At 39.4% G+C, this 16,553-nt stretch overlaps 1 protein-coding gene across 2 annotated transcripts; it reads right to left on the bottom strand.

Annotated features, from left to right (window-relative positions):
* Positions 1-399: 399 nt before the first annotated feature.
* On the bottom strand, positions 400-16,458 carry PPWD1 (peptidylprolyl isomerase domain and WD repeat containing 1). 2 transcript variants are annotated; one of them, XM_044446475.1, is made up of 11 exons: positions 16,272-16,458; positions 15,549-15,651; positions 12,452-12,552; positions 11,173-11,293; positions 9,449-9,896; positions 8,366-8,556; positions 6,563-6,752; positions 5,442-5,623; positions 3,317-3,398; positions 2,222-2,404; positions 400-726 (listed from the first exon to the last, which is right to left on the bottom strand). In XM_044446475.1, exons 1-11 carry the CDS (start codon positions 16,453-16,455, stop codon positions 583-585), a joined length of 1,929 nt encoding a protein of 642 aa, XP_044302410.1. In that variant the 5' UTR covers positions 16,456-16,458; the 3' UTR covers positions 400-582. The 2 variants fall into 2 exon arrangements, with proteins under 2 accessions (XP_044302410.1, XP_044302411.1); XM_044446476.1 differs by lacking the exon at positions 15,549-15,651 and having other exon boundaries at positions 16,272-16,379.
* Between the last annotated feature and the right edge of the window lie 95 nt (positions 16,459-16,553).

Below are 16,553 nucleotides of genomic sequence, written 5' to 3'. Positions count from 1 at the left end.
CAATTCTGCTAAAGTGCTTAAATTAGAAAGCAATGAATGCACGTACCTTATATGAGGAATGCAATGCCTCTTTCTGTCCAAAGGCCAAATTCTATTTCATTAGATACATTAGCAGGGCACATTCTGATGGTGAGGAGGATGAAGGCAAAAGGGGTAACTCTACCCCAAACTAGTAACAGCATATTTTACGTTACCAGCTTTACTGTCAGTAACTAAGCAGTGGAAGAGTCATCTTAAACTTTTAGGACTGGGAAAAGTATACAAAAGCAAGGAAGTTACCAAATGATTGCTGGCCTGGGAAAATGGAATGTGGACTTCTGGGAAGCCCCAGAAGACCTTATCTAGCCTCCATCCCTGTGGTTCTGCATCCCTACCAAAAACGGAGAAGCACAAAATAAATTCTAAGACATTTGGCTTTTATTTTTATTACAAAAAATACAAATAGTTTAGAATATCACAGTCACATGATAACTGGAAAGGCTGGTATCTGCTCCAATGCTTATTATAGCAGAAATATTAGTAGACATGGTATTCCTTATACTTGGAAGTCCTTCTACCAGGCATTTTCTTATAAATCTTGTTTCACTTCACTGTGATATTAATAATGCTGACATCTTCATAGGGCTTGTCAGTTTTTGGATTTACTTTCACATTTGAAATTCTCTGAACCACTTCCATCCCTTTAGACACTCTTCCAAACACACTGTGCTTGTTATCCAGCCATGGCTGTATACAGTCATATGAAATTGGCAGAGTAAAAGAAAGAGAAAAGCATTGTTAACACAAGTTATGGTAGCTACAGAGTAGTAATGTAAGCCATCAAATGTGGAAACTACAAAGACTACACAGGCCTTTCCCTGTTTGATGTCTCTGGAGGTGCTGGACTGTGATGTTGGCTAAGAATGATGGGAGTTGCAGTCCAGAACCTCTGGAAAACATCAAGTTGGAGTAGGCTCGACTACACTCTATTAAATGGAATGCTTCTTTCCTTACTGTCTTCTCCATTCCATCCAAGACCATCCTGGACAGAAGCAGGCTGCTGAAAACATACCTGTACTCAGCAAGTGCTACCTACCAGCTTTTGCGGGCTGTGAAGCCAGAGCAATATGCACTAGGCCGACAACAGAACTGCCAATCATCTGACGGGGGAGAACAAAGCCCTCCCACCCTCTCCACAGACAGATGATTGGTGCTATTTATCTTTAAAAAATTGTACCCCACTTTTTTGTTTGCTGGTTTCCAGGGCAGTTGAATACAAAGCAATTAACCCAGTCCTGGATATAAAATGTGAAAAAAAATGATTTGACTCGGGCTCCTTTGCCCAGCACCAATCTTCTACTGGGCCTTGCAGCCCAGGAAATGTTAGTGCTGTTTCCATCTGTGAGCACAAATGGATAGACCATTGATTGAGATCAGACCCACACAATTTTTTGTCCTTAGGCTTTTAGTATGCAAACTTTGCATGCTCACAACAAATGTGAAAGGGACATTGCTTAATGTAATCAGAGGTTTCTGTCTAACTTTGGATGGAGACCGGGCGCTCTATGCCAAGCCTGCATATCCTCTGCGCCATTAAATGGTGCTGGTGATAGAGCTGAGGCTGGACCATGCAACATGGCAGAGGCACTTACAGCCATAACTGGCTCGAAGTGCAGCACTGCACAACATAAAGCCAAGAGGCTAACTGGAGCCTCCTGAAAAGCCTTTCAGGTAAGAGCACATCTCTGAACCTGCATTAAGTTTCAGAAGTGCACGGATGTCCTCCAGACAGAAGCCGAGTGAGACCTCCACTGATGCAACTGTGCCTGTCAGCCAAATGGAGAGGGGAGCAATTCCTTTTGTGCCAGCCACACCCCCACAAAATCACCTCTCGAGCACCAGGGGCCCTCCAGGGTAGATTGGAGCACACACTACAAGAAGAGAAAGTCCTGCTCACACAAGGCTGGATTCTGCCTTTAGACTTCTTCCTGCTGCAGCAAACCATCTAAGCTCCGAGTTCCTTCTCAGAGCAATTGGGCTGTGCACCCTGTCCCATGCAGTGATCATCTCAGCAAGTGCCAAGGGATGTCTGATTTCGGCTTAATGCTCAGTCCCATCATCACCTGGCAGACTCAACCCTTCCAATCCAGCTCTGAAACATTAATGCCTCAAAGCACCTTTCTGGTCACAGAGCATCAATTCTTTTCCCATCATGACTTTTGACAGTTGCTGTGCTACTTACTGTTGGTACTACTGTCACAAAGAACTGTGAGCCATTAGTGTTTGGTCCTGCATTAGCCATACTAAGTGTGTAGGGCCTATCATGTCGTAAAGTTGAGTGGAACTCATCCTCAAATTCTCCTCCCCAGATGCTTTCACCTCCCATTCCAGTGCCAGTTGGATCACCAGTCTGAATCATGAAGCCCTGCATGGGAAATAAAAGTCATACCCTTTTATTATCAGAAATGAATGCAAGCAATGTTGTTTCTCAACAAGTACAATGATCAAAATCTCTACCATATATCCCTTTAAATTGTACTCTTTTTCTAAAGTCTACAAGCTTTGGACTTGCTTTTAAGAAGATAACCTCCTGATCATCCTTGTTGCCCTTTTCAAGCTCTATGTCATCCTTGCCGAGATGAAGAAACCAGAAATGTACAGATTAGTCCATATGTAGATGCTTGGTTAATTAAAACCATTTTTTTGCCATTTAATGAAAAATTATTGCAAGTAGAGCAACTTATTTTTGTCTGATTCTCCATCCCCTCCCCAATATTCATGCTTTTTATTTAATCATCATCCCTGGCATTTTGCTAGCAAATTAACATATTTAATTCTGATAGGTTTGGGGAAGTTACAAGATGTCTAACTCACTGTGCACTGGCATTCCCGGATGGCTAGTGAAGTAGAAGCAATGCACCGGTGCTTTTAGTAGACAAACGTGGTTTTGTTGGTAATGGCCGCTACAGCAAAGTCTTTTGTTGCAGCAGCTACTGTATCCCAATAAGTGATACACTATGGTTACAGCTAGGATCTACTTTAAGCAATGCAAATCCCTAGGAAGGTCTTACGTATGGGATGGGGCACAGTTCAGTAACGCAGCATATGCTTTGATCCCAGGCAATGGTCTGACTCAGTAAAGGGCAGCTCCCTAAGTTCTTGAGGAGCATGCATGAAGCAGGGGGGGAAATCCAATAAATAAATAAGGCATTCTAGGACCAGCAAGTCAAATATTCGAAAATCGCAATTTACATAAATGATATTAAACTCAACAAGACAGTATAATGGAACTCAGAACAGGAACATCTACGAAAAAGGTTTATGAGTCACCAGTTACCTTTATGATCCGGTGAAAGGTATGGCCATTGTAATATCCATTCCTACTGTGTACACAGAAATTCTCTACTGTTTTGGGGCACCTGCAATCAGTTGGGATTCTGTGTTATTACAATGTCTTGACAACTGTGCTATACAGCAAAATGGTATGCATGTGCAGACAGAAAAAAGTGTCATGTTTTGTATTAGACATAAGAACAGGCCAGCTTTCTGTTCCCAGTCAAGTGCCCAGGGGAAACCCACAAGCAACACAAATGAAATAGGACTCTCCCACTTATGTTCCTCAGCAACTGGAAGCATCACATAGCTGTAACACTCAGTGGTGACTGATAGCTTTGTATCCAGGAATTTGTCTAATCCTGATCTAAAGAAGGTAAGCACCTTGTGCCAACAACTTCCACAGTTTAGCTATCTACTGTGTGACCTTTCATCTGCCAGCTTCACTGGATGAATTTATGAGAGTACAATCCACTTTCTTCACACCATTTATTTTCTAAGCTAAAAAGTCCCAAATGTTTTCTCTGGTAGGGGTTACCACCGCCCCGCGATCATTGTGATTACAACACATCTGCAACATTTTCAGCTGTACAAATATCCTTCTTGAGATGCAGTAAAGAGAACCATACATATTATGCCAAGTGTGGTTGCACCACAGGTTTGTATAAAGGTTATGATATTGACCTTATGAGTTTCTGTGTTTTTCATGATGATCCTGAATGTTTGCTTTCATTGAGCTACCCACCACAGCCCCAAGACCCTTTCTTTGGTCACTTGCTCCACCTCAAACTTCATCGGTACGTAGTTGGATTTTGGGCTTTTTTTTTTTTTTTTTTTTGGTGGTGATTTGCATCACCTTCTATTTGCTTACTTTGAACCATATTTACCATTGTACTGCCCATCCTTCTCCCCATCTTCAGGCATCCCTCTGGGGCTCTTTGTTATCCCTCTTTATTCTCAACACTCAAATAATTTGGTGTCATCACCAAATGAGTAATTACTACTCATTCCTGACTTCATGTTATCAATATATGAAGAGATCCTTGGGGAACCCTACATTCCTGCTCCACTTCCAGTTTTTTAAACAATTACTGATCTCATTTCTGCTAAGTTGGTCTTTCCCTTTGTCAGAGATGACTTGAAAGTACAAGTAAACAATATCTACCAGGACAGTTCTATCCACATGCTTGTTGTCACTATGAAATAACTCTTTTTTAAAAAAAATATTGCTGAAAATTGATTTCCCCTATTAGAAGCTATGCTGGTTCTTATTTAGCAAGAATTACCCTTCTATATGCTTGTGGCTTTTTCTTAATGCTTACCATCAAAATACCCAGAATGTTAATCTAATCTGCCTATAATCTCCTTTGTTGTTCTGTGCTGTCATCACTGATTTATGGCTACCCTATGAATGAAACCTCTCCAAAATGTCTTGTCCTTGACAATCCCACTCAGCTCTTTTAAGTTCAAGGCTGTGGGATTCCCCCCCCCAAAAAACCCCTATTTTCCAGCCCTCAGGAAGAGGAATCTTGACTACATAGACAGATCAGCAATTTCACATTTCAGTTCTTAAGGATTTACTGGATGAATACTACTGGATGAAATGAAACAAACATTTCACGTGGTTTTTGTTCATCACCTGGAACTTCATCACCTCATTAAGCTCAACTCGTCAGACTGAAAATATCAGTTCAAGCATTCCTATCTTTTCTTCAAGATGCTACACTGTAATTAATGGGTAAATCTCCTAGAAGAGCATCCTATAGGAACACAGCTCTAGGTTCACTATATAATAATCATTGTATCTGTTTAAATTAAGAAACAGAAATCTGCCTTCATCATCCTGCACTGGGGAAAAATGTATACAAGAGCATGTGTACCTCAGCTGGAAAGAGATGCAATGACAGCTTCCTTAGTTTTTATTGTGTATCTTAATACAAAAGAACATGCTACTCCAGGCAGACAATGGCAATAGAGATGAGGGAATGGAGCAAAAGCAAACAAGAGGAATAGGTGGAGACCTATCAGTTATCTCAGTGCATGGCCCATTTGTTCTAGACAATGAATGGTCGAAGGTGTTTTTGTCCCCATCCAAATATAATAAAATGGAAAAATACTCATATACATACTCAACAGGAAAGAGCTTGACATGAATATCTCCCATGCTTGTATGGATAATGGCACTATCAGAAACTCGTTTGGGCCCTTCAGCTTGAGTGGCCGCCATGACTTCTTCTTTAGATGGTTTCTCATTAAATACATCTCTGTCAGAATCTGCACTTTTGGTGTCTTCTGGTTCACGTTTGGTAAACTGAAGGACAAGACAGTAGCATCCTTGTTTCTCTTGTACCGTTAAGACTCACATGGAAGATATCCAGAGAACATATACTGCAGCCCCTATAACATGCTGTAGACTCTGTACCATATTCACAGGCCCTGTCCGACAACTTATATAGTTGCTGCTTGCCATCTTTATAGCTTTCTTCTGCATTTGCAGTTGTGCCCTGCAACTTAACTTAGTATTTTAATGCTTGAATCAGCATGCTGCTCTTGCTCATGACCCTGGTCTTGAAAATGATGTTTCCCAGGAACAGGTTCTAAGTTGACTATGGAAAAGATCTTGATATCATAATAGACTTCCTGAAAATATCAGTTGGGTGTAGTACCAGCAAATATATCTATATATAAGCATTTAAATTATTAGCAAGAAGACTAAAAATTAAATAGCAAGTACATGATGCTATATATAAATCTGTGGTGTACCCACATGCAAAATGATGGTTGCCTCATCTCAAAAGGGATATGATGGAAAATACAGGTACAAAAATCAGACAAACAAGCAATCAAGGGTAGAAATGAAACCTTTTTTCTTATGAAGAAAGGCTTAAGACATTGTGAAACTTGAATTTGGGAAAAGTGGAAAGCAATCAAGTAGGACCTAATAAAGCAGTATAACCTTTAATTATACTAGGACTAAGAGATTGGAGCGAGTATTGGGCCAGCTCATTATCTTTAAAAAGCCATTCAGTTGTTTAGATGACAACGTTTTGTGAAACTACTGCAGTGCTGTTACCATTAAATGGAGTTCTCACAAGAACATAATCACCTGGATTTGATAGAAGGAAGACCAAATAGATGTATGTACAAAAATGCATATTAGAATTGGGATAATGTTGTGAGATGAAATTTCAAAGGCAAAACAGAAATAAGCAAACTATCCAGGGCATTCAATTTGAAAGAACAACCATACCATATAAAATCGATTCTTTTTAAAGGCAGTACAGATTATAGTTGGATCTGCTTGGATGTTCTGGAGAACAGGATTATCAGACGCTTTCATCTCTACAGTAATAGCAGCACGATGTTTCTTTGCTACACCCTGGAACAGAGCCAACTGCATAACTCTGATGTTTTCTTGTTTGCCGAGGATTCTAACACATCTACATATAGGAAATAAAAATCCGCAACCTCCTTAATTAAATTTCAAGGTCATCATTCCATCCACTGCTCTTGAATCAACAACATTTGCAACAATATTTTGGAACATCCTAAGTTCATTTGGTTTCTTAAAGTATAATATCCTCACAAATCTTCTATGAATTTTAGCAGGATGATAGCAATGAAACTTGTCTCACTCTGCATTCTGGAAGTTTTATCATTTACATGAAGAGTGGAAGATAAAGTTTCAGATTGGATTAATTCAGAACTAGCTAGAGAACTCAATAAATGGCCCTGTTCTCAAGACAGCATAAAAATAACAATTTATGTATACATCTATGCATATCAGAAACTAGTTGCAAAGAATCAGTTTTCATCTTCTCGGCCCTACATGGCAAGTTACTGGCAATGCTTGTATAGGATGTTGAATCCTTTTATCATGTAAAGAACACCACATTAAGTGCATAGTCTCCTTCCAGCATCAATCCAGAATGGGTGACACTGGGCATGGAATCTCCACATGGTTGGGATGCTCCACATGCTAAGTACTGTACAAATGTCACAGAACCTTTGGAAAGGTACTAACAACCTGACAGGATTTTTAGTCATTTCCCATGCAGAGGCCTGTAATGTTTGTCTATGGCAGTGATGACCACACTCTTTACTCTGAGACTTTTAATATCAAGGTAGTGTTCTGAAGGCTCAGTGTAGTTTCCTGCACAACCAAACTTTCTTATATACTAATAGGTGATTTGTTTTCTGAATGTGAATTCTAATGTATCCAAACTGGTGCTATCCATATTGAAGTCCAAAATTGGCAGAAGTAATAAATAACTAAATAAATCAAAAAGCCAGCAAGCTGTCAGTTTATTGCACTAGGATTAGTGATACAGATGTTGAAACACCCATTGCGCAGCATAAATTTAGCAGAATTGGGACTATCACATTGTTGCAGGTCTGTGGCTGTGTTCATGTAGCACAAAAAGCAAAAATTCTGAAGACTGATCTGATAATGAACGATCTGATGCACACATTCCATTCACTTCCACTTTGCTCCTCCTCACTAAACAAGCCAAGACATTTTCTTAACACGTTGTCTGAATTGAGGTTTCTGGCTTGTCATTCTTTGGCCAGGACAGAATTGCAAGACAGGAATGTTCCTGGCTTACTATTCCTGGATTTGTTATGAGTGACAAGCCAGGAATTCTGTTTTGGATTATCAGACTAAACAAACTATTCCTAGTTTCGGAGCAAAATAGGTATCAGCATGCCAGACATTTCTGTCTTAACATAAATAAGGTGTGCGTTGGTGTAGTCATTTACCTAACAGAGTTGCATGCATTTGTCTGATCAACTGTTACCAACACATAAAGGAATAATCCTCCCCAAAAGTACAATGTTCCAAAAGCTAATAAAAATGGTAAACATTCTAGTAGATCAATTTCTATTAATCGTATACATGATGAAATAGATTACATTTCTGATGTACAAACTTGAAGGAAGTAAAAAGGAACCTCACAGGAATGCTGAGGTTACTATCTTCAAAATTTCTAAGCAAAATCCCTAACCAATATTGGTATAGCTACTTTACTGTAATAATAAAAGCAATACTTACCGGTTTGTTTCCACATTTATGACCTTAATTCCCAACATTGTCCCATAGAGCACAAAGTGTCCAGTTTCATCGAAAATGATATTAATTAATCTTACAGCATCAACTTTCTCAAGCTCCCGCTCCACAGCCATACGCCGGCCAAATTCCATATCTGGCAGTTGTTGTCTCATCTGCTGTAGCTCAGTAAACATCTAAAAACACAGCACACTTACCTATGAGTGTAACTTGTCTTGGACTTAATATATCTATACCTAAAGAAGAAATCACAGTTCCGACAGTAGCCCTATTGGTTTAAATTCAGTACTTGTGAGTACAAAAGGACTCCAGGCTAATGTGCTAAAAATGCTTATGTTCCTAGAGGATAAACAGCTATCTGGCAGGGATGCTGTAGATGCAGTCTCCATGGTATATTCTACATTGAGCTAAGGGTTAGAACATATGAATTCCAAGGTCACTTCCAACTATGGTTCTATGATTAACACAATATAATTTTTTCTCTGATCAGGGAATATAACAGGGGTAGCCATTTTAATCAGAATCATTACCATAATGCACACTTTTACTATGCTCACTTTTGAGGAGCATAAGTATTATTATTATTATTATTATTATTATTATTATGGCTGAATATATAGTAATAACTTACTGCACTGGAAATTTTTAATGTATCTGGCTCAGGCTTAATACATTGATAAATATGAACTGATACTGTGTTTTAATAATTGTTATTTCCTATCTTGTAAGGAATGCTAAATGTTGGAATGTTACTACTACTGAAATAAATTGTTTGGAATGCTATGACATTTTGAAATGCAATACTCAGCCAGTTATTGCAATGATATATTGAAAGAGAATCTTGTTTGTGAGCTACTGTTATTGTGACAGCATAAAAATTAATATAATCATAATGTAATGATGCTGATTAAAATCTATCAGATACTGCAATCTAAATATGAAAGCGAGAAAAAGAACTTTTAAGGATAAGTTCTTGTATATATGCCTGCAGAAAATACCAGTTTTGAGAGAATTAAAGATCAGTATCTGTTCTGAAAAGTAAATAAGTATGTAAAAAATTAAACTTACACTCAGGGATTCATCAAAGACCCTCATAAGCTTCCCTGTTAAGAATCTGAAAATTCGGACTTTTCTGTCAGAACCAATAGTAGCTATTTTTTTGCCATCAGATGAGAAACACATACTGGTTAGGCATGCTTTACATTTAGCAAATTCATACAAATCAGTGTCTGTTTTATATTCCCAGTTCACATTTTTGGGAAATTTGTATTCATGAGAAGGCCCAGTCCAGTATTCAATCATCCCAGATTTATCAGAAGATACAATGACTTTATAGACTGGGTTTAGTCGTATCTGAGTAAGAGGGGATGTATGGAGTTTATCGAAAATATGAAGTGGTTGATTATTTCCTCGACCATCATATATGAATATTTTTCCAGTACTCTTCTCAGAGGCTGCAACTGAAGATATAGCATCTCCAGGGCAGTACACCCATTCACACTGGCCTGGGTGATACCTATAAATAAAATAGAACAATCATAACAGCATGATTTTAGGTTTAAATCATGTCAATACTCCAAACACATAAAAAGACAAGTGATAATCAAAATGTACATAACAAAGAATATTATATAGCTGCTTTAGTTCAGGGGTACAGAACTTTCAGTCTGAGGGCCTATTTCCATTTGAAAATATCTCTCAGGGGACACATTCCAGTGCATGGCTAAAGGCAAAAGAGGCAGAGTCTCTTTTTCTCATTGCCAGTAACTATGTCTCATAAGATGCCTTTCAACCTTTTACAAGAGGGAAAAGTTTGCACATGATTTAGGAACCCAGCAAAGAACTGGTGGCTGGGGGAAAGGGCTGTGACCTTCTGTGGAACCCTAAAGGGTTGAACTAGAACTGAAGAAGACAGGGCTGAAGTTCTATGCCCCTGCTTTAGTTTATTGATCTTTAAATCAGAAACCACAGATTAATTGTACTATGATCCAGTTAAATCACTACTATTTTGCTCTGTTATAGTGTTTCATTCATAAAATGTGAGACAGAAATGGCAAGACACAGACTCTTTCTTTCAGACACACACTGTAATAAGGAGCTTGCCTCCTCCCTCTTACACACAGTGACAGAAAAAGCACACATGGAATTTCAGCTATTTTAATGCAGACAGCTCTAGATATGAACCCCTTTTCATTCAAGAGTCCCCCTATACTGAAGTATCAAGGAACAACTCTGTGTGAACAACTCTGAAGCATTTGTAGGGTTCACCGGCTGGGAAGGGGACTTTGCCCTCCCAGATGTTGGACTACAACTTTAATCGCACCAATCATTGGCCATACTGTCTGGTTTGATGGGAGGTACAAACTTAATACCCCTGCAATGTAATTGTTATTTATGAAAAATGCCTCATCTTAAGGGACCCAAGTGCAATTTTAAATGAAGTAACAGTTTCTCTTTATACATTTCTGATATATTTCCTCCTTGCATTTCACAATCATGTGCAATATAGTATATTTCTGCCTCTGGCAGTTAGATTTGTGTAACCATCCCACCTTCCTTCCTCTGTTAAAAGTATGTCAGTAATTAAACATGCTACAATTTCTTCTAAACCACAAATGACTAGCTAAATAACCCATGTTATTAACAATATACCATCTTTGATCTAACCCTATTTAATTTTCATTAGAAATGAACTTATCAGACATAACTTTCTCTAATTTCCTCTCAGGCAAAGGATTCCTAAGGCGTGTGGTAATTCCATCAGGACTGTTACAAAGAGCAAAGTGAGTTACCCAAGTTTGAACATGTTGATCATATCAAAGTTCACCACATCAAAAACCTTCATTGCTTTGTCATCCCCAACAGAGCAGAACAGCACCCCTTCTGAACTAGCTGCAACACTCTCAACAACACCTATGAATCAAATCAAAACAAAAAAATATTTCTGCTATTACATTAGTATATAAATATTTAAGATGACACTACATCACAAACTAAAACAGATAAAGATACACAAGGCTGTAATCCTACATATGCCATACTTGTTCAATTAAACTCAACAAGACATAGTTCACAGGTGGCAGAAAAAGGACTTCACTGCAAGACAGGGCTTTAAACAGAATGCAGAGCTACTGCAATTTACTTAGCTCACTGCAGTTTTCCACAGGGTTTCAGTCTGTTTTTTTTAGAAGATTCAAGGGGTGGAAGAAAGACTTCAAAAGCCTAATGCATCTTACTTAAGTTCATCACAGAGTTTTCTGAACCTTCTCTAGGACTGGCATGCCAAGCACTTTGCCTGCCTGAAGAGCTCCTCAAATTACATATCACTCTCTGAGAAGGGCAAATCTAGTAATGCTTAAAAAGAACCATGGATGCATCAACATATTAAAAGATGCTTTCCCCACCCTTGCCACTTCTTTGTACCTCTGTTCCTAGAACAGCATTGTGCCTTCTCAGTGGTAGAAGTAGCTAAGGAGGAAATTTGGAGAAGGCTGCAGAAGTAGCAGTTCAGGTGGGTGACAGAAGTGAGGGGAAGAAGTAAGGAGCAGTTGCAGTGCTAAGAAGCAGAATAGAGATCAGATGGAGGAAGGGGGGCAAGACAAGTGTGAGCCGAGGAAAGGAAGACAAGAAAGAGCAAGAATCTAGGAAACTGGAGGGCAAATAGGGAGGGAAAGGAGGTATTTAGGGAAGGAAGGGTAACACTCCCTCAAGAATCAATGGAAAAGGGGGCCAAGAAAAAGCAGGGATCAGGTTAGGAGGAAAGCCTGTGAAACCCCAAAAATAGTCACATGAACCCATGGACCTGAAAGGCTGCCCACCCATAGTACAGATTTTATTTTTAATATGTTACATGTCATATTTGATAAGTAACATTAATTTTAGTGCCATGGATATTAAGTGCTTTCAAATTATATACATTAAAAATTCCACTATTGATCCATCTAGCTGCAAATGAGAATGAAAATACAATAGCGTAAGGTACTTTGAAAAGATACAGAAAAAATGACAAGGGAAAATAAATTCAAAAGTAAATCCCTACACACATGCACACATACACACAAAATATCATACCTAAATGGCTACGAAAATGTTTAACAAATTCAATTCCTTCTTCTACTTTCTTCCAGAATTTGACATGTCCATCATGACTGGCTGTTATGATAAAATCTGTCCTGGAACAAGAAGCATGTAAAAGAAACATGGATCTGAATCTAAACATGCTGGTGTCCCCCAATTCGCCATACTTTACCAGTTTCACATTTGGCGGTTCAGCACACGGTTTAGTAATAAATGAGATTAAGAAGCTGACTAGAACTCCTGACTTAGCAGGAGAACAAGACAACAGCACAAGAAGTGGATGTCAGCAGGTGGTATAGGCTTCAACCACTCCTAGGATCTAGCTCCCTCCTGGAGTCATGAGAAAACAAGAGGAGGGTGACCAACAATTCATTGGGCATTGCTCTATTCATGGCTCCATTTAAAAGGGTGGAAGGTAAATGCAAATGCAAAATCTTATTTATTGATTTATGATCTTGCTTTAGCACTTCTGCTATATTTTCTGTCAGACTTAGTTTTGTTATATTTTAAAATTGTCGTGGATTTAAGCTTTTTCATAGGGAGGGAGAAAATACAAACAATTGGTGATACTGATTAATACACATCTGTTTTTTGCTGTCTCACTGTAATGCTGAAGCTTCAATGGGTGCAAGCCTATGATTACATAATACAAACAGAAGCCCCCACATTCGAGGTTTACAAGGATCTTATGCAGAACTAGAGGAGTGGCAGACTCAGTCTCTGTCTCTCAGCATCTGCCACTCATCACTTTCACGGATTGTTTTTTCCAGCCATCTAGCTGGGGCACACCAGCAGGGAAGGGAAGGAGGCTGCAGAGAATACAGAAACACCATTTATCCACTCTCTGAGTTGAGTTTCTATGCTTGCTCAGTGAGGTGACACAGGACTGGAACACAGATCCCCAACTCCAAGGTCAGTATTGTCTCTCAAACTTCCAAAGTATCCTATGACCCCCTAAGCAGTTCCTTGGGGAACGGGATTATTCCCTTACTTGTTTTTGATTTACTTTCAGCTACTGATGTCTTAACGATTAGGATTAGTTTATGACAGTTTTGTTAGCCAAATATGGATTATTTTTTTTTTTGGTTATTTTTCATACTTATGAATGCTCTTTATAGATACTGGGAAAGAGTTATAATGTAAGCTTGCTAATGTGGTCCTAAAGATGGCATTGCGCAATGGGTTTTATTTATGATTATTTCTATGTGCTTATATATAGATTAGTTTAACATTCTTGTGAGCTGTTCTGAATATGGAAATGCTGCATATATGTAAACCTTATGATGAAAAAAGGCTATGATTAGCAAAGAATCCTTTTCTTAAACAGAAATATTGCAGGACATATCCCTGCAAATGTACATAACTAGAACATGCTTAAAATATGCTACCATATCCTATTCATTCTCTTTTTAAAAAACTATTGACATGCCATTAGCAGCAAAATTCTGCCCATATGATTAAGTGCTATTTTATTTATTTATTTATCTATTTAAACATTTTTCTGCCGCCCCATTCGCCGAAGCCTCGGGGCGGCTTACAACAATAAATTACAATAAATATGAACATTAAAAATACAAAAAATACAATATAAAATAAGCCGCCCTGACCAGATAAGATCAAATAATACTAACAGTTAAAATGCCGCTTAAATATAAAGGTCTTCGCCTGGCGCCGAAAAGCAAATAACGACGGCGCCAGGCGGACCTCTCTGGGGAGCGCATTCCATAACTTAGGCGCCACCACAGAGAAAGCTCTCCTCCGAGTAGCCACCCTCCCAATTTCTTTCACGGAGGGTTCCCGGAGAAGGGCCTCTCCGGCTGATCTCAAGGGGCGGCTGGGCATATATGGATGTAAGCGCTCCTTCAGGTAACCAGGACCCAAGCCATTAAGGGCTTTATAGGTCATTACCAACACCTTGAATTGGGCCCGGACTTCAATAGGAAGCCAGTGAAGCTGACGGAGAACTGGAGTCATGTGACCAAAACGCCCAGTCCCCCGTCAGCAGCCTGGCAGCTCTATTTTGAACCAACTGAAGTGTCCGGACCATCTTCAAGGGTAGCCCCACGTAGAGCGTGTTACAGAAGTCAATTTTAGCAACGTTGTTCTTCCAGGTTTCTGTATAATCTAAGTCTTTTCCTATTCAAATCTGGAGGTGCCTTAAGCACTTCCCCCAAAACTTGTTTGTTTGTTTAATTAAGTATATAATTATACCTTCCAATAGCCAAAGCTCTCTGAACAGTTCACAACAATTTCTTGAAGTAAAAAGGAAATACAATAAAAATACAGAAATAATAAAACATAAAATAGCAGTACACCAATCTTAAACAGCTAAAAATTCTAATATACAGAATTTAAAACAGTTTACACATCTAAAACAATTTCAATATAAAACTAAATCTAATCTAACTTGTTATTAGAAGAGGATAGTTTTTCTTTGGATGGTCTTTCTTTGATGACAGGCCATGTTGGTACACTATGAGCAGGAAAGCAGCCAGACATACATAAAATCAATCAGATTAAATGTTTTGTAACCTTTCCCCACACCTCCAATAGCAACCTTCCAGTATCTGTATTATATTGAAAGGTCTTCCATGAAGGTTCATAAATTTGGCTGTTCTTGCTGGCCATACAAAATGTGTAGGCACCAGGATTCTGCCTGCTTCTCCAGAGATAATCTATTTAAAATGTGAGCTGCTCTGTGCATAATTTGGAATGTCTGCGTATACATAAACTCAAAGATTAAGCAAAGTTCAATTATAGTTACCAAGAATTTCTTTTTAAAAAATATATATGGCAGTATCTATGGGTTATCTCCAGTTGATTTACTGAACTTGGAGCTCTGGAAGGTGGTGTGCAATTGCACAATAGTGCAATTGTGCTGTGTTTCAGAGCTGCTTCAAATGGCCTCAGAAACACAGCACAATTCATAAGCCACAGCCTTCCTCCTAAGCCTGGAAACAGGAAGCAAAATGCAAGAACCCACCCCACAGTTACATTGCATTTCTAAGCACTCATTAAGCAGGACACTCTTCCTGGAACACACACCTGAGCCACTATTGCAGTGCTAAAACTGAAGAAATAAAAGACTTACTTAGTACATACTACATGTGTGATGACATCTCTGTGCATATAACTGCGTTCATACATTGAGGCACTGGGAAGATTATCCAGGTAGACATGTTCAAACTCAAGAACTATGAATAAATTAAATATATGTTTCAATTAAATTGTATGATCTCATGTTTCAACTGAACTGATTTCTGTGTAATGCTTATAGAAAATGAAAGCCAGGACCATCCTCAATCCTCACGGAAGTTATTTAATCCATAGCCTGACTCAAAACCACACTGCTCAGTAGTACATTTTAATGATTTCGAACAGACTTTTTCCCGGGTAATAGAACTAATTTGCTACATCTTAACAATGTAACAGGTTAGGTCAAAAGATACAGAGATTTATGCAAAGACACATAGCTGCACCTCTGAAGTCACATTATGCGGTAAAATGTAATGTGATGTAATAATAATTTGCAGCACTTCAGAGGCAACCCACTACAGGTATTCAGATCAGCCCTTGTACCACATCATTGCTCACAACGAGATCTATAATAGGATTTAATTCGCCGCCTAGGGAGAGGGACAGGATTGCGCTGAACAGCAGCAATCCATTGGGTATTTACCTGGGAGTCCGTGTGACTCCCAAAGAGGCCTGCCCAGGCGCACAAGGTCACCACTCGTCCCATGCGAGGCGATCGGGGTCAGAGGCTTCTCCCTGATCCGCCCCACTGCTAGTACTATGCTTTTGCTTCCCTTACCTTTCCGCTTTTTCACTTGCACGGCCTCCCCAGGTAGAGGGCCCACCCAGCGCTCCTGCTCCCCTTCTTCCTCTTCCTTTCCCCCTTCCCCTGCTTCTTCCTCTTCCTCCTCAGAGCCTTCATCTTCTCTCGCCCCTTCCTCTTCGTGGTGCCTTTTCTTGCGCAGCGATTCCACGGACGCCATGCCGCCTTTACGTCACATTCCCGCGACAGAGGCCCCCCCAGGCGCGCCGCCGGCAGCGGGCGGGGACGTGCACCGGTGCTCCTCCCAGAACCCCGGAA

Source organism: Varanus komodoensis, unplaced genomic scaffold (genome assembly GCF_004798865.1).
Source record: "Varanus komodoensis strain SLA01 unplaced genomic scaffold, ASM479886v1 scaffold5, whole genome shotgun sequence".
Taxonomy (NCBI): Eukaryota; Metazoa; Chordata; class Lepidosauria; order Squamata; family Varanidae; genus Varanus; species Varanus komodoensis.
Note: the sequence above shows the minus strand (reverse complement) of the source record. Positions and strands in the feature narration are given on the sequence as shown.